Here is a 27834-nt window from a genome sequence, read left to right on the forward strand (position 1 = left end):
AAGTTAGTCGGCTCGCGGGGTGAGGTGAGAACGTAAACACACTCCTCCTCCAATCAGAACCGTCCCGTTTCCCCAGCCCCTCCAGTCGCCGGGTCAGAGCATCAGAAGGAGGCGGGACTAGCAGGAGTCTGAGGCCTACGCCAAGCAGGTGAGGCGCCAGACCTCGGAGGCTTCTCGCCCCTCCCTGATTACCGTCCGGAGCCGTCAGGGGGTGCCTGCGAAGGCAAGTGGCGCCTGCGAAGGCAAGTGGCGCCTGCGAAGGCAAGTGGCGCCTGCGCATAATGGGGCAGCAGGAGGGCTAGGAGCCTTTGGAAGGGGGCGTGGCGCGCGGCCTCTCTCCCTCCCCCCCGTTCCCCCCAAGCCTTAGGGGTTGAGGGCAGGCTTCGCAAAGGCTGCTGGGACCCTGGTGGGCTGGGTGGAGCCTAGAGTTGTGCGATGTTGACTTTGGGTCCGCTTGTAGTTCAGCGTGTTGCGTCCTAGACGTTTGCTATGTGCTTTTTTGTTCATACACTCTTTTATAACTTTGAAGAAATTCCACAACTATGCAGTTCGTGAAACATAGGAATTAACTAGTACACGTTAATCCATAAACGGATGTGTATGTTCTCTACCCCAATATTGGAGAGGACACCGAATTTATTTATTTATTTATTATTTTTTTTTTTTAAAGATTTTATTTATTCGACAGAGAAAGACAGCCAGGGAGAGAGGGAACACAAGCAGAGGGAGTGGGGGAGGAAGAAGCAGGCTCCCAGTGGAGAAGCCCGATATGGGGCTCGATTCCAGAACTCTGGGATCACATCCTGAGCCGAAGGCAGACGCTTAAGGACAGAGCCACCCAGGCGCCCCTGACACCGAATTTATAAGCAAGAGATAGAAAGTAACTGCTCGCACCATTTCTCAGAATCCCAAACTTGTACTCTTAGGCTACAGGAGACGAGGAGGAACCCTTGAACCTAGTTACTTTAGGCGGGCTTGAGCTCACGACCCTGAGATCAAGACCTGAGCCAGTATCAATAGTTGGATGTTTAACTGGCTGAGCCACCCAGGCACTCTTGAACCTAGTTTGTTTTGGCTGTTGTTTTCTTTAACTCTTGCTACTCATACACTCTTCCTCTCCACTCTCCCTCCGTTCTTGTCTTTTCCAAAATCAGGAAATGTGGGTTTTCATAGTTCTTAGATTCAGTCCCTGTCGACCAGTCCCTGTAGCTGATAACCTTTTAAAACGCATTTTTGAGGGGCGCTGGGGTGTCTCAAAAATAAAATTTAAAAAAAACCACGCATTTTTGAGCCGAAACAGATGCTTGCAATGTGTGATTTCTGTGGGCGTGGACTCCACGAGTCTTTAAACCGTCTCCATAACAAAGAGTGACTTTAAATTTTTGAGGATTTTTGAGTGTTTTAAAGCAAAAAGACAAGTAATATGTGAAAGGTAAAGAGAGGAGAGGACAGTGGGTAATGGGTAGAGAAATGAATGAAAAGCATTGAAAGTGAAAGGATTTTTAAACCCAGAGATTTTCAAACCATAGTCCCGGGCCCTTTCAAAAGGTTTTCCTTTCACCTCCCACCCTAAGCAGGAGGGAGTGTGATAGTGGCCTCTTTGGATTCGGGGACTAGCCTTTGTAAGGTAGCCAGCCCATTAAAGAGGGAGATTTCTTTGATGGCTCAGAGCTCCTCTAAAACATAAGTGCAAATCTTGCATTCCACTCCAAAGTGTATCCATATTTTAATATAAATATTATCTTTTTATGAGGTAAAATAAACATGCAATTAAATGTACAGATCATAAATGTTAAATAAGTTTTGACAATTGTATATACCTGTGTAATCACCACCCAAAATAAAAATGACATTTTAAACTACCTGTCAAGTGAAACTGACATTCCAGAAATATGCAAAATATTCTTTGTGTGGCTTTGAGTAGTTCTGTTGTTTGTCTCCTGTCTCTGTTTGAGAAGCATGGAGCCCCCCCCATCAGGTAGTATTGTTTATACTAGTACCTATGTGACAGTCTACTCCCATTGCATCATAATCAGTTGGAAAACTTTTTAAAAATACAATTCCTTGGGCCTACACCATATTTTTTAAATTAGTGTGTTAGAACAAGTTAGGCACCTATATATTTTTTAAAGCTGCTATGTTATCTTGATTTGCAGCTCGTCTTGGAACCACTAGCTCTGTACTCACGCTAGAGGCATATGTTAACAATTAAATGTATGATTGCCTGTTACCAGAGTAATACTGATTAGTTTGGATTTACAGGTTCGAGGCTAGTTTGACACTTGCATCACAGACTATATAGTTGATTAGAAGTTGATGAACCTTGTGTCTACTTCTGTGTCAAAAGAATCTCGAAAAAAAGCACTCCGTGTAAAGCGTGGTGAAAACTATACTATGAATTGGAACAAAGCCCCTGAATTCACATTAACTGGTTTTGCAAAAAGGATAAATTCTCATTTGACTGGATTTTGTCCTTTAGCAAAGGGAAAAGTCAATGAGACTGTCTAAACTTGCTTTCACCTCTCTGTGTTTGGTTCAGGGTGCAACGTTCCACTGTTCACTTGGTCTGATGACTGAGCAGAAGTGATGACGGTCCTCCTCCCCAGGATTAGCAGGCGCTGGGAGCAACTCCTTTCAATCCAACTGTGATTATAGGATTCTTCTGTGATTTATCCAGACCCCTTCCATGCAGACTTTGTAAGCATTAACCATATTCTTTATTACTTTCATTGGTGGTAGACATGGAATTTTATTTGTTGGATGTTTTATTGGAATTTTTCATTTGCTTTTGTTTATCCATGGAAGGAGGTCAAAGAAGGAATAAGTCTAACTTTTTTAAAAAGAAAAGGCTAACATAATGATAATATGCTCTCTAAACAGGAGAGCCAGTCATCAAAGTGTACAACTAAAGTAACCTGAGTCTACTGGGAGGAACAGGGAGAAAGAGTCAGCATCCCCTTCATTAGGGATGGCCTGTGTTTCCTCCAGCAACCTGGGTTTTTTGGAGGAGGCCTGTTTAGACAATCATCCAGTATATCAGGAGGGAGTTTATCAGCCTGGTTAGTGGTCAGACACGTTCTGCAAGAGCTCCTTAAATCACGTCCTGATTTAGGGCCATTCAGGGCTGAATATAGGGTACCTCAGTTCGTTTGCCCTGTTTCCTGCAGAAGATATCTGATAGATGTATATTGAGGCAATGCAGTGTTATAAAAGAAGATCGGTTCTTTCTTAAATTTTGCAATCCAAATTGTTTCCAGTGGGTTAAAAAGGCATGCCATGGGAGAGACCTCGGGAACCAAAGAAGCCTAGAGAAGGTCCATTATCAAAAATTGCTCCCGACCCTTGGGTAGTGTCCCATGCAGGATATGTCGGGGGTTCTGGTGTCCAAGTAACCAGATGTGCCCCTCCAACAAAATCACTATTGATTACCTTCCCTGCTGTAAAGGCCCCATAGGAGGGATTGCCTGCGTCCCCTCTCTTTCCCACTGCATTCTAGACTACAAATGGGTGTTGGTGAGTATACCAAAATCCTGTGCCCTGCCATGCTGTGAAAAACCTGCCATTTCTAACCCATGGAAAACAACAGAAAAGTTTTACAAGGGGAAATTACCCAATTTAGTAACTTAAGTAGTCAGTAGAGGACCTTGATGAAAAACAGTAAAGATAGAAATCCATCATGATCTAAGCAACATTCCAACACATATAGTCCTTACAGCCGACTTCCCTAGGAAAATGGTCCCCGATGGGGTTTTAATTTAATCAGATACTAGATTCGGCCAGCTCTGAGTGGAAGTCTCGTGGCCTGAAGTGGCTAGACCAGACATGTGAAGGGGATCACATTAGACCAATGAGGAGGAAACCTCACATGGGAGTCTTAAGATTGGCAGGCGTCCTAGTCACTTTAAGAGGCTGTCCCAAGCCTAAGGACAGGAATAAAGAAGAAAAACAAACAGAAGGACAGGAACAGAGTGCATCAAGTTTCTGGGTCTTATACCATTCAGGCCAGTGTACTAATTTCCAGCCAAAAGGCAGGCTTTTCCCTCACCATAGAGTAGCCACGGTCCAGAGGATTGCAGCCTGAGCAATCGAAGTGAAAGTTGTTTGAATAAGAGCCAGCATACTCCTTGAAAAGCCCAGGAAATGAAACTAAAGGGAAGAGAAGAGGAATTACTAGTCGAGTGTGGAGGGAGGAGGGATAAAGGTAAAATAAGTGTCTAAGGAATTTTGAAGCAAGGCTTTTAGGACCTTGTGAAGATAAGGTTATTTTTAGTCTTTAATAACACATAAACATGAAGGCATTAAGACAGTCATGATTTCCTTAAGGAGGGTCCCGCTCTGCACATCTCAGGGATCTATTAGTGGGCTGCAGAGTAAGGAGACTTAATTTAAGCTGCATTTCTTTTGCCTTTGTTCTCATCAGCTTCTAAAGATAGTAGTAACTCCTGGGGCCCCCAAATTATGATAGTATGTTTTAATTTCAGTAAGCTAACAAGGACAGTAAAAATCCTTGTGATTATTTAAAGCACAGAACACCAGCTGCACCTCTGAGAAATTCTCTCACAAACATATTTTATCAAGATGGGAAGAGTTTGGTTATCAAATGAAGAAATGAATTAGGGTTATTGGTGATGTAATATAGAATGGCTGAAAAGAAAATTGGCTGAAATAAAGGAAGGGAAAACTGAAACCAAATATCTTAAATACCAATGAAAAGAAAGCAACAATAACAAAAAAGGGACATCTATGTAGAACACTGTTTTTAAAACCAACATCAAAAACTGTACAGCAGGAAATGTGCTGTAAGCAATACATTAAAATAAACAGTAGAAAATAGACTATATAGTAAAATGGTTCTTTGAGTAAAATAGGTTAAATTGATTTTGTTTCCTTCTAGTTAAATTTATGGACTGCAAAGTACCAAAGCTCTGAAAGAAGCTTGAAGCAAAACCAGTGAAAAGCAGCTTTATTATTGAGACGTCAAGGTCAGATTGAATGCCTCTTAGCAGGGGACCAGTGCTGGGAGTTTTTCCCGGTTGTCCTGTGACCTAGAGAAAGTTGGGGTTTCTGCCCTTGGCTTGGATGGGCAAGCAGCTTTGCTCCACATTTTAGTGGCCACCCAGACCCAGAACTAGAGCTGGAAGCACCCTGGGGCAGAAACTGAAGAAACATTGTTTCCCTCTTTTAGCTTTATCTTCATCCATTGTGTGTTTGGTTGTGGGGTTTTTTTTTGTTTTTTTTTTTTAATGTAGGGTAGTTTGGGGCCCTTGGGTGGCTCTGTCGTTGGGCATCTGCCCTTGGCTTTGGTCATGGTCCCAGGTTCCTGGGATTGAGCCCTGCATCGGGCTCCCTGCTCAGTGGGAAGTCTGCTTCTCCCTAAGTCGCTCCCCCCCTGCTTGTGTTCCCTCTCGCAGTCTCTCTCTCTAATAAATAAAATCTTAAAAATAGATAAATAAATAAAAATAAAAAATAAATTTAGGGTAGTTTAGCATCAACAACCATTCAATCACTAATAAACACGTTTACATCGTGTAAAGTGCAGCAGAAATGGTGACAACTCTCTGTCATGCTATGAGGACATGGGAGATTTATCTGAAATGGCTTAGAAACGGTACTCTAGTACTTCTCAGTGTGATCGAACTCCACACCTGGGGGTGGCCTGCACTGGGTATGGTACCCCGGAGCTAAATGTTTCTATTTTCATGTTTCTTCTGTTTGGCCATTAGCCTTCATTACACCCCCCTTCCTTTAGCTTTTTAAATTGTACCTTATTGTTTTGTTTGCTTTTAATCTGTTTGCTGTGTCAGCAAAACAAAGAATCTACTCTAGGGCAGAATCTCTGACTGATTTCCAGGGTTCGGAGTTGAACCGCTGGGGTGTAACCCAAGTGAGGGACCGCTTCATGATGAAGAGCTTAAGCTCTTAAACTTCTGTCTGTATCATAACCTTTGAGTTATTGTTTTATTCACTCTAAAATTTGTTTATATTTAACATTTACGACAACTTTCAGACACATGAATAGGAACAGGAATTGATACATACACATGTACCCAGCTCCTAGCTTAAGAAATACATTAAAAAAGGGTGTCGGGGTGGCTCAGTCGGTTACACGTCTGCCTTCGGCTCAGGTCATGTCCTGGGATCGAGCCCCACAGTGGGACTCCCTGCTTAGTGGGGAGTCTGCTTCTCCCTCTCCCTCTGCCTCTCCCCCAACTCCTGCTCTCTATCTCTCTCTTTCTCAAATAAATAAACAAAATCTTTTTTTAAGAATTGCCCAAAATATCCATTGTCCATCATGGTATAGTTCATTCTTATCCCAGTGATCCATAATGTCATCTCTGACATATGTAAAGTTTCCATATATGTGAGGCCTGTCTCTGGAATCTGCTGTTTTTACATCCCAACACCAATCCTACACTATCTTAATTTCTATATTTTTAAAATAAGTCTCATGTTGGCAGGAAAGTCCTTCTACTTTTTTCTTTTGAAACCATCCTGTCTGTTGTAATTAGTGTCCTATGCTGCTATAACTGATTACCACAAACTTAGTGGCTTAAAACCACATAAATTTATTATCTTACAGTTCCATAGTTCAGAACTCTGCAGTGGGTCTCCCTGGGATAGTATCAAAGTATCGGCAGGATTGCAGTCCTTTCTGGAGGCCTTAAGAGAGAATCCGTGTCTTCTTCCTTCTAGCTTCTAGAGGCTTCCCACATTCTTGGCTCCATTTTCAAGGTGAGCGATATCAGGCCAAAACCTTCCCATGCTACCATCCCTCTGGTTCTCCTTCTTAGACTTCTTTCACTCATAAAGACACTGGTGATTGCATTGAGCCTACCCCCATAATCCAGGATAATCTCTCCATTTTATAGTCAGCTCTTCAGCAACTTTAACTCCCCTTTGCCATGTAACCCAACATACTCACAGGCTCTGGGGATTAGGATGTGAACATGTTTATTATTTTTTTAATTTTTTTAAAGTTAGGCATTTCTTAAAAAGATGTTATTTCTTTATTTATGTGACAGAGAGAGAGAGGACAAGCCGGAGGAGCAGCAGGGAGAGGGAGAAACAGGCCCCCCCCAGGGCGGGGAGCCCGCTGTGGGGCTTGATCCCAGGACTCCGGGGATCATGAGCTGAGCCAAAGGCAGCCGCTGGACTGAACCACCCAGGTGCCCCAGGATGTGAACATCTTTAAAGGGCCATTATTCTGCCTACCAGATCTATTCTTGGCCTTTTTCTCTTTTATGCATATTATACAGTCAGTTTATCAGGTTCCATAAATTACTCCTTGGGATTTCCAATGGAATTATATTGAATTTATAGATTAATTTGGATAGAACAATGTCTTTATATTATTGAGTCTTTCTTGCCATAAGCATATCTCTCCATTTATTTTATTCTTCCTTAATGTCTTCCCATAAAAATATTTCATTATACTTATATTTATTCCTAAGTACCTTGCTTTTTATTTATTTATTTGCATTTTCTAGTTTTAGGGGGCCTCTGTATTAGAATGCAATTAATTTTCATATGTTGGTCTTAAATTTTAAAGTATTTTACTATACTTTCTTATTAATTATAATTTGCTCATAGATTCTCTTGGGTTTCTTTGTAGATAATCATATCATCAAAGAAAGTTTGGTTTTTTCTTTTCTTATTCCTGTATCTTATATATTTCTTTTTCTTGTCCTAATGTACTACCTAAGACCTCTAGTACAACACAGATCAGAGGCACTGACAAGTGGCATTTTGTTTCATTTAATCTGTTAATACAGTGGTTAAGTTGGTATACTTTTTCATATTAAATGATTCATCATTCTTGTAATAAACCCAATTTGGTCATGATGATGATTCTCTTCTTATACATTGCTTAATTCAATTTGCTATTATTTTTATTTAGGCATTCTACATTTGTGTTTAAGTGTGAGGGTCAACCAGTATTTTCCTTCTTGAGCTATCCTTAGAGTGTAGGTATCAAGGTTATACCATCTTTTTAAGAAATTTTGGGGGGCACCTGGGTGGCACAGTCAGTTGTGTACAACTCTTGGTTTCGCTCAGCTTGTGATCTCAGGGTCATGAGATGACGCCCTGCATTGGGCTCTGTGCTCAGCACAGAGTCTGCTTGGGATTCTCTCTCCGTCTCCTTCTGCTCCTCCGCTCATGCGCTCTCTCTCCAAAACAAATAAATAAATCTTTAAAGAGAAGTTTTGGAACAGTTTGTATAAAATATGTATGTATAAATATCTTCATATAAAAAAGATACAGTATGTATCTTTTTCTTGAAGGTCTGGGAGAATTCCCCTGAAAAGTAGACCAGGATTGGTGCTTCTGGGGAAAGTCTTTGAATTTAATTTTTCTTGGGTAATAGGTCTGCTCTTTTTTTTTTTTTTTTTTTGGTCTTTTATTTTCCTAGAAAGTTTTGGTAAATTTTATTTTCCTAGAAAGTTTTGTAATTTTGGTAAATTTTATTTTCCTAGAAAGTTTTGTGTTTCATCCACGTATCTATTCAACATACATTTGTTCCCGAACATCAAATAATCAGTTCTAAATCTTTGCGATGTTCCCTTTTAAGTCCTTCTTTATGTGCATGTGCGTATTTGTTGCTTTTATCCTTGATCATTCTTGATGGAGATTTGTTTAATTTCACTAGTCTTTTCAGAGAATCAGTTTTGGACTTGAGACTCTTTGGAGAAATGATGAGTTCCAGACCTGAGCCAAGAAATGTGCAAGAGAAGCTTGGGACATAGTTTGATGTCAGATTACAAAGAAGCTATTAGAGACTTCTAGGGTCCTATCAAGAGGAATCGATAGCCAACTCAAAGAGGCTGGCCACGGTTGGGATAGTTCTGAGTTTCAATAACAATAATAATGGCAATGGAGAGAAACTCATCAAATATGTTTAGATATATGCGTTCATAAATGATAGTTTTAAAAATCGGTCACCTTCGGACAATAATGGAGAACCAATTCATTATCTTGAAAACTGATTTTATAAAGAATGGGAGAGAGAGTCTAGCATTTATCCTGCCTTTCCTGTATGCACTGTACAACTAGATAATGAAATTGCAGATAAAAGAGAATGTCTTTTTATGAAAAGTAGTCCAATTAATAAAGTATAGTGATAGAATTAGAAGGCCAACATTTTGCAACCCCCAGTGAATAGATAAAGGCATTAAGTATCAAGATTTTGTGCTAAGATTATGAAGAGAGTTACACACGTGCCTTGTGATGAAAATACACAATTACCATCCATAGTCTTGCCAAAGGCATGGTCTCTGAGTCTGACCCAGTCTCTGGATCCAGCTACCAATTTACAAGAAATGCCAAGGAAAGAGGAAAAGTTTGAACCTCACCACGCATTTGCAATAACAAAATCCATTCTTTTGGAAAACCGATAGGCCCAATGCCCAGGCTTCTTCAACAAGTTGATTTTATGGTAGTACAAAGGACAGAAAAGAAACTTACAGATTAAAAGAGACTTAAAGACTCTATCAATGTTTTTAAATAGGAAAGACTAAACTATAATGCCTAAGGATGCACACTGGGTGAAAAGGCTATTGTTGTTTTTTTAAAGGAAGTGATAAGTGTAGAGGTCATGATAGTGGTTGGTTGGTCATTTATGGGTAGCGTTGCCAGATTCAGAAAAACAAAACAGGACATCCTGAATTTTAGATAGGCAATAAATAATTTTTAGCATAAGGATGTCCCAATATACTTGTTTATCCAAAAGTCAAGTTTAACTTGGCTTCCTATATTTTATCTGGCAAAACTTGACCTTACTCAAGATGGTAAGACAGCATTTTTAAATTTAATTTTATTTGTTTATTTGAGAGAGAGAGAAAGAGAGAGAGAGCACAAGCAGGGGAGCAGGATAACAGGTTCCCTGATGAGCAGGGAGCCTGATGTGGGGCTTAATCCCAGGACCCCAGGATCATGACCTGAGCTGAAGCCAGAGGCTTAACCAACAGAACCACCCAGGCACCTGGTAATGCAGCATTCTTGCCAGCCTTCCTTGTAGCTGGGAGTGCTCATGAGTCCCCTTAGGGGCCAGGGCAATTTAAATGAAGTCATTGGGCAAGGCTTTGGGGAAAGCTGATTACACTGACTTGGATACCCTCCTAGTTCTTCCTTAGATGCTCAGCCCAGTGGAATTGGGTGTTGGAGCGGCAGGAGTCTCTCGTAGAGAGCCTGTGCCTTGGACTGTGAACTTCACAAATTCATGGGATGGTGAGAGGCGGCCAGAGGTGTGCATTTGCCCTTCCTCTGGGTTAATCAGGCTCTGATACGACCTTGATCAGTTAGCTCTGGTGAAACCGTTTCTCTGGAGGGCAGGCCACTTGAAGAACAGAATGCTCTGGCTGCTTTCCCCTTGTCCGTGCCAGAAACAGGAGGTTTCTTCCCAGTGCTCCCTGGGAGAGTGTGGAGCTCCTGGAGGTGAAACTCACAAAAGCCTGGCCCTCCTGCAGTGTTTAACCCTGGTGGGATCCCCTGAGCCTCCGAAGTTTGTCAGTGACAGTTGGAGTTTCCCTGTGCTAGTCCTTGTCCCCATGGAGGTTGCTGCTGCAGTAAGGGTGATGCTTGGCAGCCAGCTGTCTGTCTCTCTAATTTCCACCTCAGTTCCCTGAAATCATGAAGACGATTTGTTGGTTTTCAGGTCGTTCAGGGTTTGACTTACCGACAATGGGAGGGCTGCTGCTAGGCTCCTTGTACGCCAGCCTATATACCAGACATCTCAGCTGTTTATTTTTTTCTCCTTGTGTTTTTCATTTATTGGCAAAACAGGGTAACACTGAAGAAAACATTTTCAGTCCCCATAAGATGACCTGCTATGTTTTCGTTAATTCACATTCTTTTCCAGGCTTTGTTCACCTGTGTCTATGTTTGATTTAGCTATTCTCACTGTAAATATAGGAACATTTTTGTTGTATGTTTATTTAGCACGTCTTAAATATAGTCCATCAGCAGAGTCTTCATTGCTGTCTTTTCAGTGTTTGCTTAATGTTCTACCTGGTTTATATACATGAATTTTCATAACTTTGTTCACATTGACTATTGTTTGTTTCCAACTTTGACCTGTCGGGAGTCAGTTTTACGTGGTGTCCATTTATTGAACACTAAGTACTTTATGTCAGGTATTTCATTTCTGACTTAGAGATGAAGAAACGGAAGCTTAGTTATCACAGATAATCTACTGAAGGTTATGAAATGAGTAAATCAGAGCCAAGACTTGAACTCGGATATGTTGAAACTCAAAAGCCTGTATTCTTTACTTCCATGATATGCTGTCATTTCAACTAACTTGTTTTTGGAATGACTCCTAAGATAAAGTCCCAGAAGTAGACTTTACAGAGAAGTAATTCATAATAGGAATTACAGAGAAGAATTACAGAGAAGTAATTCATAAGAGGAATTGTCAAACTTTTTTCCCCCAGTAAAGTTATCACTTTACTAGTTTACTTTTTTTCCAAATTTAATGCCTTGGAATAGTACCAGTTAATGTTTATTTTGCACCTAAGTTTAAAATCTTTCAAAGTGTTTGTTTATGATTATTTTCTTCTCATTTAAATGTGTTCCTGTTCATTGCCTGTTTATAACTGTTGTCTTGATGTTTATATTATGCATGTAAATTTTTGTCAATCTGTTTCTTCTATTATGTTAACTGCTTTAAATTTCAGAAAGTGGTTTAATCAAGTATCTGATATCAGATTCTAATTTATGCTAGTTGTCCTATCCTTCAATAGTTAACTCTTGATTTTGAGTTTATTTTTGCATATGGCCTAAGATGTTTAAACTTAATTCCAAATTGCTTATAATTCAGGGTGCCTGGGTGGCTCAGCAGTTAAGCATCTGCCTTTGGCTCAGGTCATGATCCCAGGGTCCTGGGATGGAGTCCCACATCGGGCTCCTTGCTCAGGAGGGAGCCTGCTGCTCCCTTTCTCTCTCTCTCTCTAAAATAAATAAATAAAATCTTTTTAAAAAATTGCCTGTAATTCAGTCATCCCAGTATCACTTATTCAATCAAATGCTTCCTCCCATTATTTTGAGTGCAGTAACAAAAAGAAGTAGGCTTTTGGACAAAATCAATTTGAGTTAAATCCTGGCTCTGGATATTGATCCCCTTCAAGTTTAGGAGTAATCTCTTTCGGAAGAAGAGCTGACTCTTCTCTGCTTTGCCCCTCGTGCTGAGGAGTGTAGCACCAGCCTATGATGGGAGAGTCTGAGACCTTCCCATCCAACTCTACACCTCCACCAGCCTCAGAAAGCCCTGCGCTTGGGGGACCTGGACCCTCTTGCCAAGTAAAACTGGAGGACGTAGGAGGGCCAGTCGGAGGTCTGGAGGGCATCAGGCAACAGGGCTTGTGTTAGTAACCAGGATGCAGCTGTGGCCGAGCTAGGACCTTTGCCAGAGGCACACGTGAAATTACTGGTCTAACCAAAGCAGAAGAAAACAAACACGCTTGGTGCCTCCAGGAAGAGAGAGAAAGGTGGAGATACTGACTATTTCTTTACACCTTTACCATACCATCGGTGGAGAAGACAGAAAAGTTAGTGAATAGGCTGAAAGGTCACTGTCATTCTTGACCGTGCACTGCCCTCTAACTGAATACCACTGACCACCTGCCTGTGCTGTGGCTCACCCACACGTTCCCACCATGCTCGTGTCAAGAGTATCCTCTCTAGATACTCAGAACCCATAGAACTTGGACCCATTTGCTGGCCTTTTGCTGTCTCTCTCTAGGTGATCTTGACTGTGCCTCCCCCGAATATATACTTCCTGGCTTCTCCACAGGAGAAAGTAAGTGGACTTTGGCACGTTTTGTCTAGTGGTTTGTTTTGCTTTCGCTTTGTTGTTGTTTCTTTCACATTTCCTACTATCATTCATTTTTAGTGTTTCCAGGCTATTTTATGGAGGGCTGTTCTTTTGCCTTGGGGAACATGGTTCTCTGGCTGTAGTACCCATCCCCTTGTTCTTCGTGGTCTGCATCCTGGGCACCTCCACCATCGTGTTGGTCCTGGGATCTGGTTTTTCACAACTGAGCTGGTGCATAAGAGCACAGGTGATGGACTTGTGGTGATGTTTCACCCTCTCCCCCTTAGAGATGTTGTGTCCAGACACTTAATATCACAAAGAGCCTTGACGTTGCCCACATTTCTGAGCACATCTCCCTGGAAAAATTCGACCTGTGGCTTTGGGACATCATGTGTTCCATGCACGGGTTGTGTTTCTCCTAGATGTCCAGCCTTCAGGTCTTCATTGTCTAGAAGGTGGTTCTTCCAAGGACTCTAGTTTCCAACAAGGAAATGGAGGAGAAACTTCCCCAGGGCTTTGAAAAATAATTTCTTGCTGACATTCATTGAGGCTCATTTCAGAGAAATTGATGATCATTCTTGGAGGATGAAGAAGGTGAAGCCTAGCTGGAAGCTGTAAATATTCCAGAAGAGCAGAGTGGCCGCAAATGGCCCCGTCATTCTTTTCTCTGAAGACTGGCAGCAGAAGAAGCCTTCTCTGGCTCTTTCCCTGCTCCCTGGCCAAAGTCTCTGTTTTTGACTTCCATCCTCAGTGATTCAGTTTTGACCCCTAAGTATTTCAGATATGTTTTTGAGAAGGAAACTGATATATTTTTGCAGAACATAGATTTTTCAGATTACCTTGTATTTATCTATAAATGTATAATTTAAGTTTATAGATGGATTCTCTATCTATATAACAAAATATCTATCTATTGCCCTTGTTCTATTCATTTAAAATCAGGAACTTTATTTAAACAAAGGAAACACTCCACATCCTATGGGGTGTACCGCTGTGAGAGAAAAAAATCGCAACAAATTTACAACTCGTGAATATAGAAGATGCCCTAGGTCCTGGAAGCATGGCAAATAAAAAACAGCTTTCATGAGGCCCACATCTTGGAAAATCAATTTTTTTTGTTTGTTTTTTTTTTCACCGTAAAAGAGATAGATGAAGTGTTATCAATGAAAAGGAGAAGGAGAGGAGGAAAAACACAGTCCCATTTATTGCTTAAGAATCACTTTGCTCTCTGGGGCGCCTGGGTGGCACAGCGGTTGAGCGTCTGCCTTCGGCTCAGGGCGTGATCCTGGCGTTATGGGATCGAGCCCCACATCAGGCTCCTNGAAAAAAAAAAAAAAAAAAAACTTTAAAAAAAAAAAAAAAAAAAAAAGAATCACTTTGCTCTGTGTTACTGAAGAGCAAACCAACTCGGGCTGATGATCCTCAGTTTGTCCACACGGTGGCAGTGGTGAACCTGTAAACTCGGTCTCCACTGGGCTCTCTCTGTCCACCCAAGAAAATGAAAAACAAAGCACCTTCTTGCATTAAACACCTGGGCATTTCAGGGAGAAGTTTTATTTGACTTAAGTTATGAAGGTAATTTTCCATTTCAGGAAAAGAGAGATGACTTATAGTTAGGTTCAAGTGTCACGATCTTTTAATTGCTCATTTGGTGTCCTCAGATAAACTAGTAAACGAGACAGATATAGGCCCTCATCTAAGGTCTGGTCCAAAGTTACACTTTCGTATGTCAGTCTCTCTTTTTTTTTCATAATAGGTGGAATTTTTTAAAAAGTGAAATCACAACTTAGCAGGTCAGTTCAGAGGACTGGGTAATTTATTCGCTGTTTTAAGTTCAGCTTTGATTCTTGACGTCATCATCACTTGCCACTCACAAGTGTTTACACTTGACATTTCCAATGGAGACATCAAAAGTCTTGTCGGTGGATAGGTTTCCATGAAACTGTCCAAGCTAACCCACTGTGGGGCTTCTTATTCCAGGGGCCAGTCATGGATCAGCTCATGACTAGCAGCGGCAGAGGGGAGAACCAGAAAACAAGAGGCTTTCTAGGAAATAAAAGGTCTCTTTGGGGATTTCTTTAAATTCAGATTATCTAAATTAGGTGGAGATTGGACATTATTTCACCTTACATAAAAGGATCTAGACAAGGATATCCCGACCTTCATGGGAAAAAGTTTTAAACTATTTGGAACCTTACAATGTCTTCGGGGACTTCTGTCAGATACACACAGAAACATAGACCGAGCTGGTTCCTTAATGACTTGGCAGGTCCCTCCGGCTTTGTTCCACAGGATATGCCATTTCCTTTGCTGACTTTTGCTGCCTCTTTTCCCAGTCCTGGGCCTGTTATTCTCCCTGACAAGTAAAGAATGACAAGAACTTTAATTAAAATGATCAGTAGTTCTATATATACATTTCTAAATGTGTATACCTGCCTCTGAACTTATTAAGAGTACTTTAATAATAATCCTTTCATTTTATTGCAAAAGATACTTTTGTAATAGTATGGCAAGGAAGGAAATACAGCTAATTATCAAGATGAATCACTTAGCAGGGTGGAAATAAAAGTTCGCATGTACAGAAATAACTAGTGACTGACGTGTTAGCAAATTTCCACAAAATAGATTGCCATGTAATTTAGACTTTGATTTCTCTTTCTCACCGACCACAAGAACCTGCCTGACCAGGATTAGGGTCAGAGGAGTATTTTTCCTGGGGAAATGAGAAGCAGGGGCTTCTCTGAGGCAGTGAAAAGATCGGATGCTCACTTAAAGATGTCACTCTAGCCAGTCTTTCCCCACCGTCAGTGAGTTCCTGCCTCCTCGATCATGCCTATCGGCAGGCTGTAAGGTCTGTGGCTTTTCCTCCACGTGAGGTGGGGAGTCACTGGAAGATTTTGAGCAGAGGAGTGTCGTGATTGACTTAGGCTTGAATTGGATCTCATGGGCTGTTCCAGCAGGAGGAGAAGGGGAGAGGACAGGGCAATTGTGGGAAGTGTGAGAGAGCAGGGAGGGGGCCCTGCTATTTCTCTCTCGGACTTCATTTTTTGCCACCTCCCTCTGCTTTGGGCTCCAGCCCACTGCTCTCCTTGCTGTTGTTTTTTTGTTTTGTTTTTAAAAGATTGTATTTATGTATTAGAGAGAGAGCATGTGCCAGGAGCCTAGGATCATGACCCAAGCCGAAGGCAGACGCTTAAATGACTGAGCCACCCAGGTGCCCCATCTCCTTGCCGTATCTTTTTTTTTTTTTTTTTTTAAAGATTTTATTTATTTGACAGAGAGAGACAGCCAGCGAGAGAGTGAACACAGGCAGGGGGAGCGAGAGAGGAAGAAGCAGTCTCCCAGCGGAGGAGCCTGATGTGGGGCTCGATCCCAGGACTCTGGGATCACGCCCTGAGCTGAAGGCGACGCTCAATGACTGAGCCACCCAGGCGCCCCATCCTTGCCGTTTCTTGAAGCCACTCAGCAGGTTCCCTCTTGGGCCTTCTGACCCAGCTGTTCTCTCTGCCCGGGACACTCCCCCCAGGCATCCACATGGCTCCTCTCTCACTGTTGGCAGACCTTACTTCACTGAGGCTTCTGTGACCTCCTGTTTAAAATTGTCCCCCACCCAGGCCAGGCTCTCCCTGACCCCTTTCCTGCCTTTATTTCTCCTCTGCACTTGCTGCCATAGGACATCCTAGGGATTGATTTGATTGTGGTCCATCTCCTCATCCATCCTGAGGGGGCGCTAGCTGAGGAAGGGCAGGGCTTGGTCACGGCTGTACCCGACACCTGTGCCTGCATCTGGCTCACAGTCCGGTGTCCCAGGATGTCTGTAGTGAGCACCCTTCCGGCTCTGCTGTTTCCTGGCAGGGGGATTCAGGGCACCTTGCGGGCCCGTGCCCCCATCTCAGAGGTTTGTGGTGAGAGAATGGACAAAGCGGGGTGTGGAGGCACATTGTCACCTAGATGGGGCCTTCACGCCGGGCTTTCCTGCGGTTTGAGCTTGCCTGTCAAATGCTCTCCGACGGAAGAGGATGTGTATCTGCCTTTTCAGGCTAAGTGTACACCTTTACTCACCATTTTGTTTATCGTGCAGGTCCTGGCCAACTCTAAAGAGAGATCTGTTCCTGGGTTTCCAAGAACACCAGGGCTTCCAGAACCTTCTTGTTCCCAGGGAGCGCCCACATCCCAGTCCACTTGGCTTTTTGTCGTGAGCCAGCCCCTGGGAACTCCTGGAAACCAGGTCTGGATGATGTCCCTGTCACCCTCTCCCACCTGGTATGCCCTTGCCTTGGGCCTTGTTTGGTTTTCCCTGAGCCATTTGTGTAGTGCCAAATAAAGAGGGAAAGCCAGCATTTGCCAGTTTGGTTCGACTGGCTGCTCTTTCCCCACTCTTCAGGAAGGGCGAACTGACTGTTGTAGCTATTTTTATTATAATTCCTCATTCTCTCCTACCTCATTAAGCTTGCTTCTTTCATACATGAATCCCTGGTAGAATCCGCCTAACTTCTCATTATCAGCCCACCTCTGTTCACACACAAATGATTGCCATTTACAGCTCTCCTACCAGGCACCTTTTGTAAATAATCTAAATTTTATTTTCTCAAAACAGAAAGAAATGTGGTATCTTGCCAGTTCCAGTTTCCTGGTTTTACTATGTGGCAGGTCCGGAGACTTAAACACATGTTCTCTGTCCCCAAGTAAATCGGTGACACACCACTCTTAGTTGAGAATGGGGGACATTGTGACCACCGCTCTGGGCCCCAGGAACTCCTGACCAGACTCCACTGGGCACTCTGGTTCGCACGCACAACTCACCCCACCCCCAGGCTCAGTTTCCCCCCCTCTTAGTGAGGCCATTCCATAATACTTGAGCAATACAGGGCATGTGTCTTTGAAGATGAAAGTGCTCCCCCCCCCAGCCACTCCCCATTATCATAATTATGGAGCCAGAGGAGGAATGGAAACTAGATTTTGAGACTTAAAGTTATTCCTTGCTGGTCTTCAGAGGCAAAATTCAGATAAGAGAGCTTATCAATTATACTTTTGTTTCTTACTCAAAAACTCATGACTGCTTACTCAAAGGTGCCTTGTTCTAATCTTCAAACATTGCTCAGTGTCCCAGATGAATGGCACCAAGCCCGGGGTGTGGTATTTGGCGCACTTACCCCCTGGGGCGGGAAGGAACAGGAACAGTGTGAGGGGCAGGCGGGAGGAGCCCTGCTCAGCCTGAGAAGTGTTTGCTTTTGCAAGGATCCTGACTGAGCATCCCCAGTCCTTGTTCCGTTGTTGAAAATACTTGTGGCTATTTTTGTTTCTGGAACTTATAAGAAGAAAATAAAAGGAAATTTGCGGCCTGGAGAGTTTGGTTTTAAAAATGCAAACATGGGAGTTATGAGTCAGACTTGTACAGGGTGTCGTTGTCTTTTTAAAAAGCAGAGATACGATTCCTTGACTTGTCTCTGTTATCTTGATGTTTAATCCGGATTCCTGGGCACTTGGTCAGCCCCAGAACCTCTCCACAGAGCAAGCGGCCCGGTCTTGGCACAGCCCCTGGTGGATCTGTGTGTCGAGGGGAGGGCCTTCAGCTGGAAGGCCAGGCTGCTTTTCAAGGCAGAATTGGACGATTCGCTGTAAGGCACATAGTAACACACAACTATTAAAAATAAAAACTCCTGTTCTTGGGAAAAAGGGCACTCAGAAATGTCATTGTCACTGACCTAATTTACCTCTAATCTCTTAATGGTAGGACCTACAAAGCCGAGTTTACTTTCTAGAAAAGTCTAGTGTATTTTCTAGAAAATTCTAGTTTATTTTCTAGAAAATTGCATTTTATCGCTGCAAAACGATTTTATTTCCAAATGATTATGCTTTGGAGTAAGAGTTCTGGAATCGCAGAGACAGAGGCTGAGAAGCTGATGATGTGCACTGATAATTGTAAATTCACTGAGGAGGAAAAAAGTGCTTTGATTGGGAGACTTCTTTTTACCTGCCCATAACAGAGTAGATACTGGCATTTAAATAGAAGTCAGCAGCTTCTCTGCACCAAATAAAGAACGCTGTGCTAAGAAGGACTTACCCTTTATATTTATTACTGACCAAGGAAAGACCAGGAGAATTTTAATCCATGGGATTTTTATGGCCAGGAAAGCCGAGCCGTGTTATCGGGATCACAACAATCAGAGCTGGTGTAGATGGTCGACGTGCTTGTGCATATAGAGGGCAGGTCGGTGGGATGTGGACTATGTCCCAGCATTATGTAAAATAATCACAGTAATCATTCTTGCCTAAAACTTAAGTGTGTGGCCAGGAAGGCGAGTAGTGACGTGCTGGCGTCTTGCTGAATCCTGGGTAAGAAAATCGTGGCAAACACTGGGTCTGTTTTGGAAACGTTCTAAAACCAGACTCACACCCTGAGCCATTTTAAATGTAGCTCGCTACGTGTTTGGAGAGAAACACATACTCTTTTATTAGGCACATGAAACAAATCTTTGAGCTGCGGTATCACGGTGGGGAGGTTTAATTGCTGGGACTAATAAATCACAGCTGCGAAAGTCACATTCTTGGCAGGATTCTTTATTCAGCTGTTTTCCCCTTGCCTCCTTACGTTCCAGATTTACGGTCTGCATTATGTCTGGAGCCAGCCGTCAGCTTGCTCTTTTCCTCTGCGGCTGTTATGTGGTTGCCCTGGGAGTCCATGCCACGGAGCCACGCGTGGCCGATCACCATGAGGCTGAACACTACATGGCCGCCGTGTACGAGCACCAGTCGATCTTGACTCCCGACCCGCTGGCTGTCATGAGCCGCAAGCAGGCCTTGCAGCTAATGAACCAGAACCTCGACATCTATGAACAGCAAGTGATGATCGCAGCCCAAAAGGCAAGAAATGCTCCAGGGTGGACCCCCAGCTTGTCTGGTAGAACAGGGCAGATCACTCTTTGGCTCTCAGTCGGTGGTTCCTGCAGCCCCTCTGGAAAATTAGTCCAGCTGGTAAAGCGGAGCAGAAGTAGTCAGGTGGCTAGGGGCTCGACACTCAGTGGTCCTTGGATCAGCCGGCCTCGGCAGCCCTCTGGAGCCTGTGAGAAATGCAGAGTTTGGGTACCGCCCCAGGCCTGCTGAATCAATCAACATTGTACCAAGACCCCCAGGTGCTGCTTTCCACATCATGTCTGAGAAGCCAGGGCTAGATCCCTGGTTCTCCATGTGGCTGTGCAGAGGGACTGCTTGCCCAGTGGCTGCCTGGGTCTCATACCCTCAGAGTCGGAGGGGCTATGGGCTTGGTACTGGGATTTTTTTTAAGGCTCCCCAGTGGATTCCCATGCACAGAAAAATCTGGAAACTACCAGGCACGAGGGTCTCTCATGCTCTCCGAGGCACTGAAAATAGTAGGCACCCGCAGGCCTGCTATTTGCCACCTTCAGATTATTTGGGGCTCGTTTTAGGTCCCTGTTCAGACCATGAATAGTCTGAGAACTCTGCAGACATACGGAGATGGACACAGGGAGGTCGGTGCCAGCCTTTGTGAAGGCTTCCTGCTTGGCCCACACGCGCCGTTCCCGCCAGGAAGGGTGGGGTACCAGGGGAAATGTGGGTGCCAGATGTGACTGCAAGAAAGTGCCCTGTTGGGAAACCCATAACCGAAGGGAAGTTTGGACTCTCACCGGGTGGTAGGGAGCCCAAGCGCTGCCGCGTGAGGAAGCCCTGCCCTGCCTGACAGCAGGTAAAGCCCATGTGAGCACAACCTCCCGTCTGTGAGCGCAGAGGCCAGAACAGCTTAGGCCAGTAGGCCCTGCCCCTGGCGGCCCCTGTCTTTGTTCAGGGCGGTCAGGATGGCCAGGACAGCCACTCTCTCGTGCTACATTTAAAATTCTAACCCATAATATATATGTGTGTCTGTGTGTGTATAAAATTATAGGCTATTTTTTAAAAAATAGACACATGTATAAAATATTGTAAGGGAACTTAAAGACCTGGTCCAGCTTCTTCTGATGGGAGACGCTCCTCTCTTGTTCAAACCCCACATCCAGTTTCTCCTTTAAAAGCCTACTGTAGCCCACCACTCACTGTCTCGTGAGAGAGTAGGGACTTCTGGCAAGGTATTCCTTTCAGTGAAAAATTGGCCTCCCTGCAGCTGCTTCCCATCGTTCTGTCCTCTGAACTAAACAGAGCAGACTGAGGGCCTGACCATGGTGTGCCGTCTTCCACAGATTTGAGGCCGGCTGTCGTGACCCACCCCCCCCACCCCCAAACCCGGCATCTCTCCCCTAGGCTACAAATCCCTTCTACCAAACACTTTACAGATTATCTGTGCACTCAGAGCTGTAGGAAGTTCTCCCTGTTCTGAGGAGGGCAGGGGTAGGGGATCTAGCACCATTCTCATTGGAGACATTGTCCCCAGAAAACTGTTGATAGACACATCTCACTGTGGATTCATAAGGCATTTGCTGTCAACACTTCTGAGCCTTTTTCAGACACACAGACACGCATGCTGCCAAGTGCCATGCTGTACTTACGAAGTTAACGTCTTTAACCTGAGCGCATGACTTCACGTTTCTGCTGTGAAATTTCATCATTCCAGCCTGTTGGGCTATTTGGGGATCTTTACCGACATCTTACATATCAGTTACCTTCACGTCATTCACACATTTGATACACACCTCATTGATGTCTACGCCGAAGTCAGTGTAAAAAAATCCCAGGCTGTGCCCTCAGACCTCCTGATGACAGACCCACTCCGGAGCATTCTGTGCAGGGGTGCTTGCTTGCACAGCGCCGAAACATCAGCCGCCTCGTGCTTCTCCATCCTGTCCATAGACTGTTCTAAGATGTTTGCAAACACCATTCTGAACCCCAGAGACGGCGACTGTATCCCCTGCCGTTTGAGAATCTGCCCCGAAGGACACCTCTGCCATGCTCTTGTTGAACCCATGCCAGCTGCATCTTTCCTTCTCTGTGTGTGGTCCAAGAGCAGGGATGAAGTTGTTGGTCTGATCATTTTTAGTGCTTACAGACAGCTCGGCTCCCTTGTGGTTATATGTGTTAAAGCAACTTCTAAGACACATTGATGCCAAGCATGTGTCAGACTTTTATATCAAACTTGCTGGAAGGCAGGGGTTCCTGAACAAGCCAACTGAAATATTTCCCTCTTGGTAGAGGTATTTATGGGGAAGCAAAGGAGTTCAACTACAGACACTAGGCTGGTCAGTCAACTGGGTTGGCAGCCTGAATTCCTCAGGAGTTCTTGATCTCATTGAGGTCCCTCAGAGAATTGCTCGTTTATCAGGAGTGCTGATTGCTTTCTAGATGGAGTGGTATTCACAAATCACATTAGACCCAGAGTTCTGCCCTGGCTCAGGTTTGGTTCCTCTTCTTATTCCTGGAAAATATGTATTCAGGAAATGCAATTTAACCTTAGTATTAATCTAATATGTATACATAACTTAAGTGCTGTTGTCCAAGGGAACCATTCAATGTTCTCAGAGTTTTGTTTTTAACAAAGGAAAACATTTGTCCAAGTATAATTTTCAAGAAGTTAAAAACATGCCTCTAATACAAATATAGGATGGACATGTGTCAAAGCTGTCATTTAACTCATTGATTAATAAAGAAATCAGTTAAGATGGTAAAGCTGGTCAAAAGAGCATTTGGGGGGCACCTGGGTGGCTCAGTCAGTTAAGCATCTGCCTTCAGCTCAGGTCATGATCCCAGGGTCTTCGGATCAAGTCCCGCATCGGGCTCCTTGCTTGGCGGGGAGCCTGCTTCTCCCTCTTCCTGCCACTCCTGCTCTCTCTCTCTCTCTCTTGCTATCTCTGTCAAATAAATAAAATCTTAAAAAAAACCACAGCATTTGAGGAACAGAGGTGTATTACTCAGCCAAATGAATGTTGAAATTAATTTGCGAATCAATACAAAACTAGCTAACATCCTAGAGGGCAGTGCAATTATCATCTTTGAGGTGATCTTCTATTAAATAACAAAGCCAAACAGTGATACAGTCACTAAAGAATCCTTGAGCCTGTTAAACAGTACCCTGGTATATGTTAGAAAGGCAGACATTCTTCATCTTGCTCTATTTCCCATTTTGCAATAACTTTGCTTTACAAGATGCTGTAAGATGACCAGTCTCACACTCCCCTGGAGGGAGTATACACTGGCACCATCTCTCTGGAAGGCTGTTTGGCAGTGTAAAGAACGGAAAACTCTTCATCTCCTTGAGCCAGTATTTTCACTTGCAAGACTTCATTCTAAAGAAATAATCAGAGATCCAAAGACTTGTGAACAACACTCATTCAGTAAGTGTTTTGAGCACCCTGGATGCAGATGGTCACCAAAAGCTGGGAACAATAAAGACAGAGATCCACTGATAAAGGGTGAACTGTGGTGGCCTCTTGAATATAACGTAGCCATTGCAAATGATATTTCTGAAGGTATCTGTGTAGTCTTGAGGTTCTAGGTAGTGAGAAAAGTCAAGATGGGAAACATGTCTTGTTTTATTTATAATATTTATTATCTCAATTATAGAGAAAAAATGAAAAACTAAACTAATATTAACTAATATTTTCTGAGTTTCCTACAGTTCAACTTTTGAAGCTTTTTAACCAGAAAAAAATATTACAAAGTTTGCAGTGCATTCCAGAAATAAATGACTCAAATTGCGTCTTATTTTAGATGATTCAGACCTACTCTTGCCTTCCTCCTCCACCTTTCAAGTTGACACTTTAAGCTGTGTACCTGGAGAGCAGCAGGAGGAGGCCCTGATGCTGAGAGCTGAGGGCACCCCACTTGTTTGGATCTCATTAGGTTATTGCAGACGTCACAGGAGCCCCAGGCTATCACAGTCAGGGAGTGGGTGTCTCCAGGTGTGGGACAAAGCCTGTTGGGTGGTTAGATTTCTGAAGGAAGCCTCCTGATTTCCAGCTGGAGAACTGCAAGTTAGAGCAAATCCTTATTTCTATGCCGAAATCAACACACTTGACTTTTACCCACCAGTCCAGTGGGTCCCAAACTTGGCTGCATATTAGAGTCACCGGGGAGGGGCGCCTGGGTGGCTCAGTCGGTTAAGCATCCAACTTTTGATTTCCACTCAGGTCATGATCTCAGGGTCGTTGGATCGAGCCCTGCATTGGGCTCCACGCTCAGCATGGAGTTTGCCTGGGATTCTTTCTCTCCTTCAGCCTCTGCCCCTACCCCTGCTCTCTTTCTCTCTCTCGAAATAAATCTGAAAGAAAAGAAAGAAAAAAGAAAGAAAGAAAGAAAAAGGAAGGAAGGAAGGAAGGAAGAAGGAAGGAAGAAAGAAAAGAGAAAAAAAGAAAAAAAAAAGAAATGAAAGAAAAGAAAAGAAAAAGAGAAAAGAAAAGAATCATCCAGGGATTTCAATAGTCAAATGAAACAGACTTTTTAGGAGTGGGACCGAGCACTGCTCCCAAGCAGAGTGTTTTTCTCAGAAGCTCCCCATCTGATTTTTAGTGAGTGGAAACCACTGGGCTGGAGACACCCCATCTGTGACCTAGCCCAGTACCCGAGGCCTTTGTACTGGGTCCCTTCCTCCACTGCACCACCAGGAACTCCACACCCCTCCTGTCTGCTTGGCCAACACCCACCTTCTGCTCCCCTCTCACTCATTCCCTCTTTCCCTGACACAACCTCAGGTATGGTTAATGGTTGTTTCCAAAGCCCTCTGTCTTTGTTCCCTCACAATTAGGCCAAGTGAGACGGCTTCCCTGAGACTAAGATCCCCAAGGAGAGCCCAGCCGCTCTCTTTATACCTCTGGGTTCCTGGCACAGAACAGCTGCTAGATGGCTGTCAGACGAGGGAATGAAAGAATGAACCAATGAGAGAAGGAGGGCTTCTTGTTCTCTGATAACACGCGATACTTTGATGTTTCTGACTTACAGGGTGTACAGATTATAGTGTTTCCAGAAGATGGCATTCACGGATTCAACTTTACAAGAACATCTGTTTACCCATTTTTGGACTTCATGCCATCTCCCCGGTTGGTCAGGTGGAACCCATGCCTGGAGCCCCACCGATTCACTGACACAGAGGTACGTGAGGGTCCCAGCCTTCCTCCTCAGTAGGCTGAAGGCACGCAGAGATGAACCACGCCAGGGGCCAAAGCCAAGCCATGTTAAATGAGACTGAAAGGAGACCCTAGGATCCTAAAAAGGAAAGCCAGGCTCCCCAAACTCCCTGTGCTACATTTTCATTCAGTTAAATAATGCCTGGAACTACAGGGCCTTTACTCATCTCTGGGTTGTTCTATTTATTAATTACACAGGAAATCCATGAATATATGCTTAGAAAACAAACGAATCAATCAGAAGTAAAAACCAAAAAACACGAAGTCCATGTTCACACACACCCCACTCATCAGCCTACTTCTCTTCCTACAGAACTGCCATCAGCAGTCTTTTCTATACATCTCATAGCTACTGACATTCTCTTTTTTAGCATGCTATATGCTTTTTATTAAAAAAACTCTTGCTATTATGTGGCAATGAATATCCTTGTACATACATTTTTGTAAATATGCCCAAGTTTTTTTTGTAAGGTAAGAGTCCTAGAAATGGAATTTCTCAGCTACAGGATATGCACATTTTAAATTATTTTGAAGAGTACCAAATCTCCCTTTTAAAAGATCTTTATTTCACTTTACTTCCCTAGTAATAGTCTGAGTGCCTGTTTTCCCACCCTTTGGTCAATGCAAGATAGAATAATCTTTTGAATTTTTGCCGATCTCATGAAGGTTCGAAATCAGAGCTCATGATCTTAATTTGCATTTCGTCGTTACTAATCTGGTTGAGTATCTTCTCAGATGTTCGTATTTGTTCTTCTATGAATCATCTCTTCATATCCTGTGCACATTTTCTGTAGTGTTTTTTCTACTGATTTATGATAGCTGTTTACATATTACAAACACAATAGAGGTACTTTTCTATTTTAAAATTATAAAAGGCAGGATTTAAAAAAAAATTCATTTATTTATACTTTTTTTTCCTTTAGGTCCTCCAGCGCCTGAGTTGTATGGCCATCAAGGGAGATATGTTCCTGGTGGCCAATCTTGGGACGAAGCAGCCTTGTCATAGCAATGACCCAGGGTGCCCGAATGACAGAAGATACCAGTTTAACACGAACGTTGTGTTCAGCAATAACGGAACCCTTGTTGACCGCTACCGCAAACACAACCTCTATTTTGAGGCCGCTTTTGACACCCCTGTCGAAGTGGATCACATCATCTTTGATACCCCCTTTGCTGGCAAATTTGGCATCTTCACCTGCTTTGATATATTGTTCTTCGACCCTGCCATTAGACTCCTCAGAGACTCTGAGGTGAAGCACGTCGTGTACCCGACTGCCTGGATGAACCAGCTCCCACTCTTGGCAGCCATTCAGATTCAGAGAGCTTTTGCCATTGCGTTTGGCATCAACTTACTAGCTGCTAACATCCACCACTCGTCTCTGGGGATGACCGGAAGTGGTATACACAGCCCTCTGAAGTCATTTTGGCACCATGACATGGAAGACTCCAGGGGTCATCTTCTAATTGCACAAGTAGCCAAAAACCCACTGGGTCTCACTGGTACAGAGACCGCCACGGATAAAATGGACCCATCCCATAGTAAGTTTTTAGAACTCTTGGCTGGTGATCCATACTGTGAGAAGGATGCTCAGGAAGTCCACTGTGACGGAGCTACCAAAGGGGACATGAACGCTGCTCCCACGTTTCACTCTGAGATGATGTATGACAATTTCACCCTGGTCCCCGTGTGGGGAAAGGAGGGCTACCTCCGCGTCTGTGCCAATGGCCTCTGCTGTTATTTACTGTACCGGAGGCCCACTTTGTCCAACGAGCTGTATGCCCTGGGGGTCTTTGACGGTCTTCACACTGTGCACGGCACTTACTACGTGCAAGCTTGCGCCCTGGTCAAATGTGGGGGTCTTGGCTTTGACACCTGCGGACAGGAGATCACAGAGGCCACAGGGAGATTTGAGTTTCACCTGTGGGGGAACTTCAGTACTTCCTATATCTTTCCTCTGCTTCTTACCTCGGGGATGACCCTAGAAACCCCGGATCAGTTTGGCTGGGAGAGTGACCACTCTTTCCTGAGGAAGAGGGGGCTGTCCTCTGGCCTGGTGACGGCAGCTCTGTACGGGCGGCTGTATGAGAGGGACTAGGGTGGTGTGGCCCAGGCTACAGCCCACAAGCACTGGGACCACCTTTCTGCCCCAGAGCCCATCGTGGGGGCTGTGGGATGAAGTAGGGAGGGCTGAGTCCCCCTACTTCCTCTTCCATGTGAATTAGGGAGTCTTTTTTGGTATTCTCTGCTCACATTTATTGTTTCCAAGCCACATCTTCTTACAGCAAGTCTCTCATTTCACAATTGGTTTTAAGAGCTAAAACAAAAATAAATGTCAGTTTATATTTTACACATCTACAAAGCGGTGGGTTTTGTGTGTTTTCCTTGTTCTTGTTGTTGATTGAGTGAGACCCAGGACATATAAGTGTCTCAAGCCTCAAACACCGTTTAAGGTAAGAAACAAAGCAAAAGCTGCATTAGAAATGGCTGCGTGGGCCCGTTTCCGTTCTGGATGAACAGAATTCTGTCCAGATGAAATGGTAATTCCAGAGCTATCGGCAACATCAGAAACGTGGATCGTGAAGCAGCTTTTAAAAATAGAAGGGAAGTTTTCCTTCCATCTGTCTGTCAATAAATGGAATGTGTCAGGGAGGACTCATAGTAACTGGAAAGAGCGCAGTGCCCCAAAGAGAGCGAGTGAGCGAGAGAGAGGAGGCTGGAAATAAGTACTGAAGAGAGGAGCAGCAGTGGGAAAGTATGAGTAAGAGGATTCTTTCTGCACAACGTGGCTCATCCAGGGATTCCAGGGACCTTAATAAATCATGCTAACTTTGGGCAAGAGCCTTCCAGTTGCCCAACTGTGCAGGATGGAATGATGTGGATGTGATTCCATGTGCAGTCCCCAGAGGGCCTGCCCTTTGAGAGAGGCATCGCACCTCTTGAGGAAAAGTTGCAAGAACTGT

At 43.8% G+C, this 27834-nt stretch overlaps 1 protein-coding gene across 15 annotated transcripts; it reads left to right on the forward strand.

The window, feature by feature from the left end:
* The first annotated feature begins 17 nt into the window (after positions 1-17).
* Positions 18-27233, forward strand: BTD (biotinidase). 15 transcript variants are annotated; one of them, XM_034663663.1, is made up of 9 exons: positions 18-148; positions 2540-2697; positions 4895-4982; positions 6581-6732; positions 12737-12793; positions 16890-17036; positions 19408-19672; positions 24689-24838; positions 25797-27233. In XM_034663663.1, the coding sequence occupies exons 7-9, from the start codon at positions 19424-19426 to the stop codon at positions 26967-26969; spliced, it is 1572 nt and encodes a 523-aa protein (XP_034519554.1). In that variant the 5' UTR covers positions 18-148; positions 2540-2697; positions 4895-4982; positions 6581-6732; positions 12737-12793; positions 16890-17036; positions 19408-19423; the 3' UTR covers positions 26970-27233. The 15 variants fall into 15 exon arrangements, with proteins under 15 accessions (XP_034519554.1, XP_034519555.1, XP_034519556.1 ...); XM_034663664.1 differs by lacking the exon at positions 12737-12793; XM_034663665.1 differs by lacking the exon at positions 6581-6732.
* The last annotated feature ends 601 nt before the right edge of the window (positions 27234-27834 follow it).

This window comes from Ailuropoda melanoleuca, chromosome 6 (genome assembly GCF_002007445.2).
Source record: "Ailuropoda melanoleuca isolate Jingjing chromosome 6, ASM200744v2, whole genome shotgun sequence".
Classification (NCBI taxonomy): domain Eukaryota; kingdom Metazoa; phylum Chordata; class Mammalia; order Carnivora; family Ursidae; genus Ailuropoda; species Ailuropoda melanoleuca.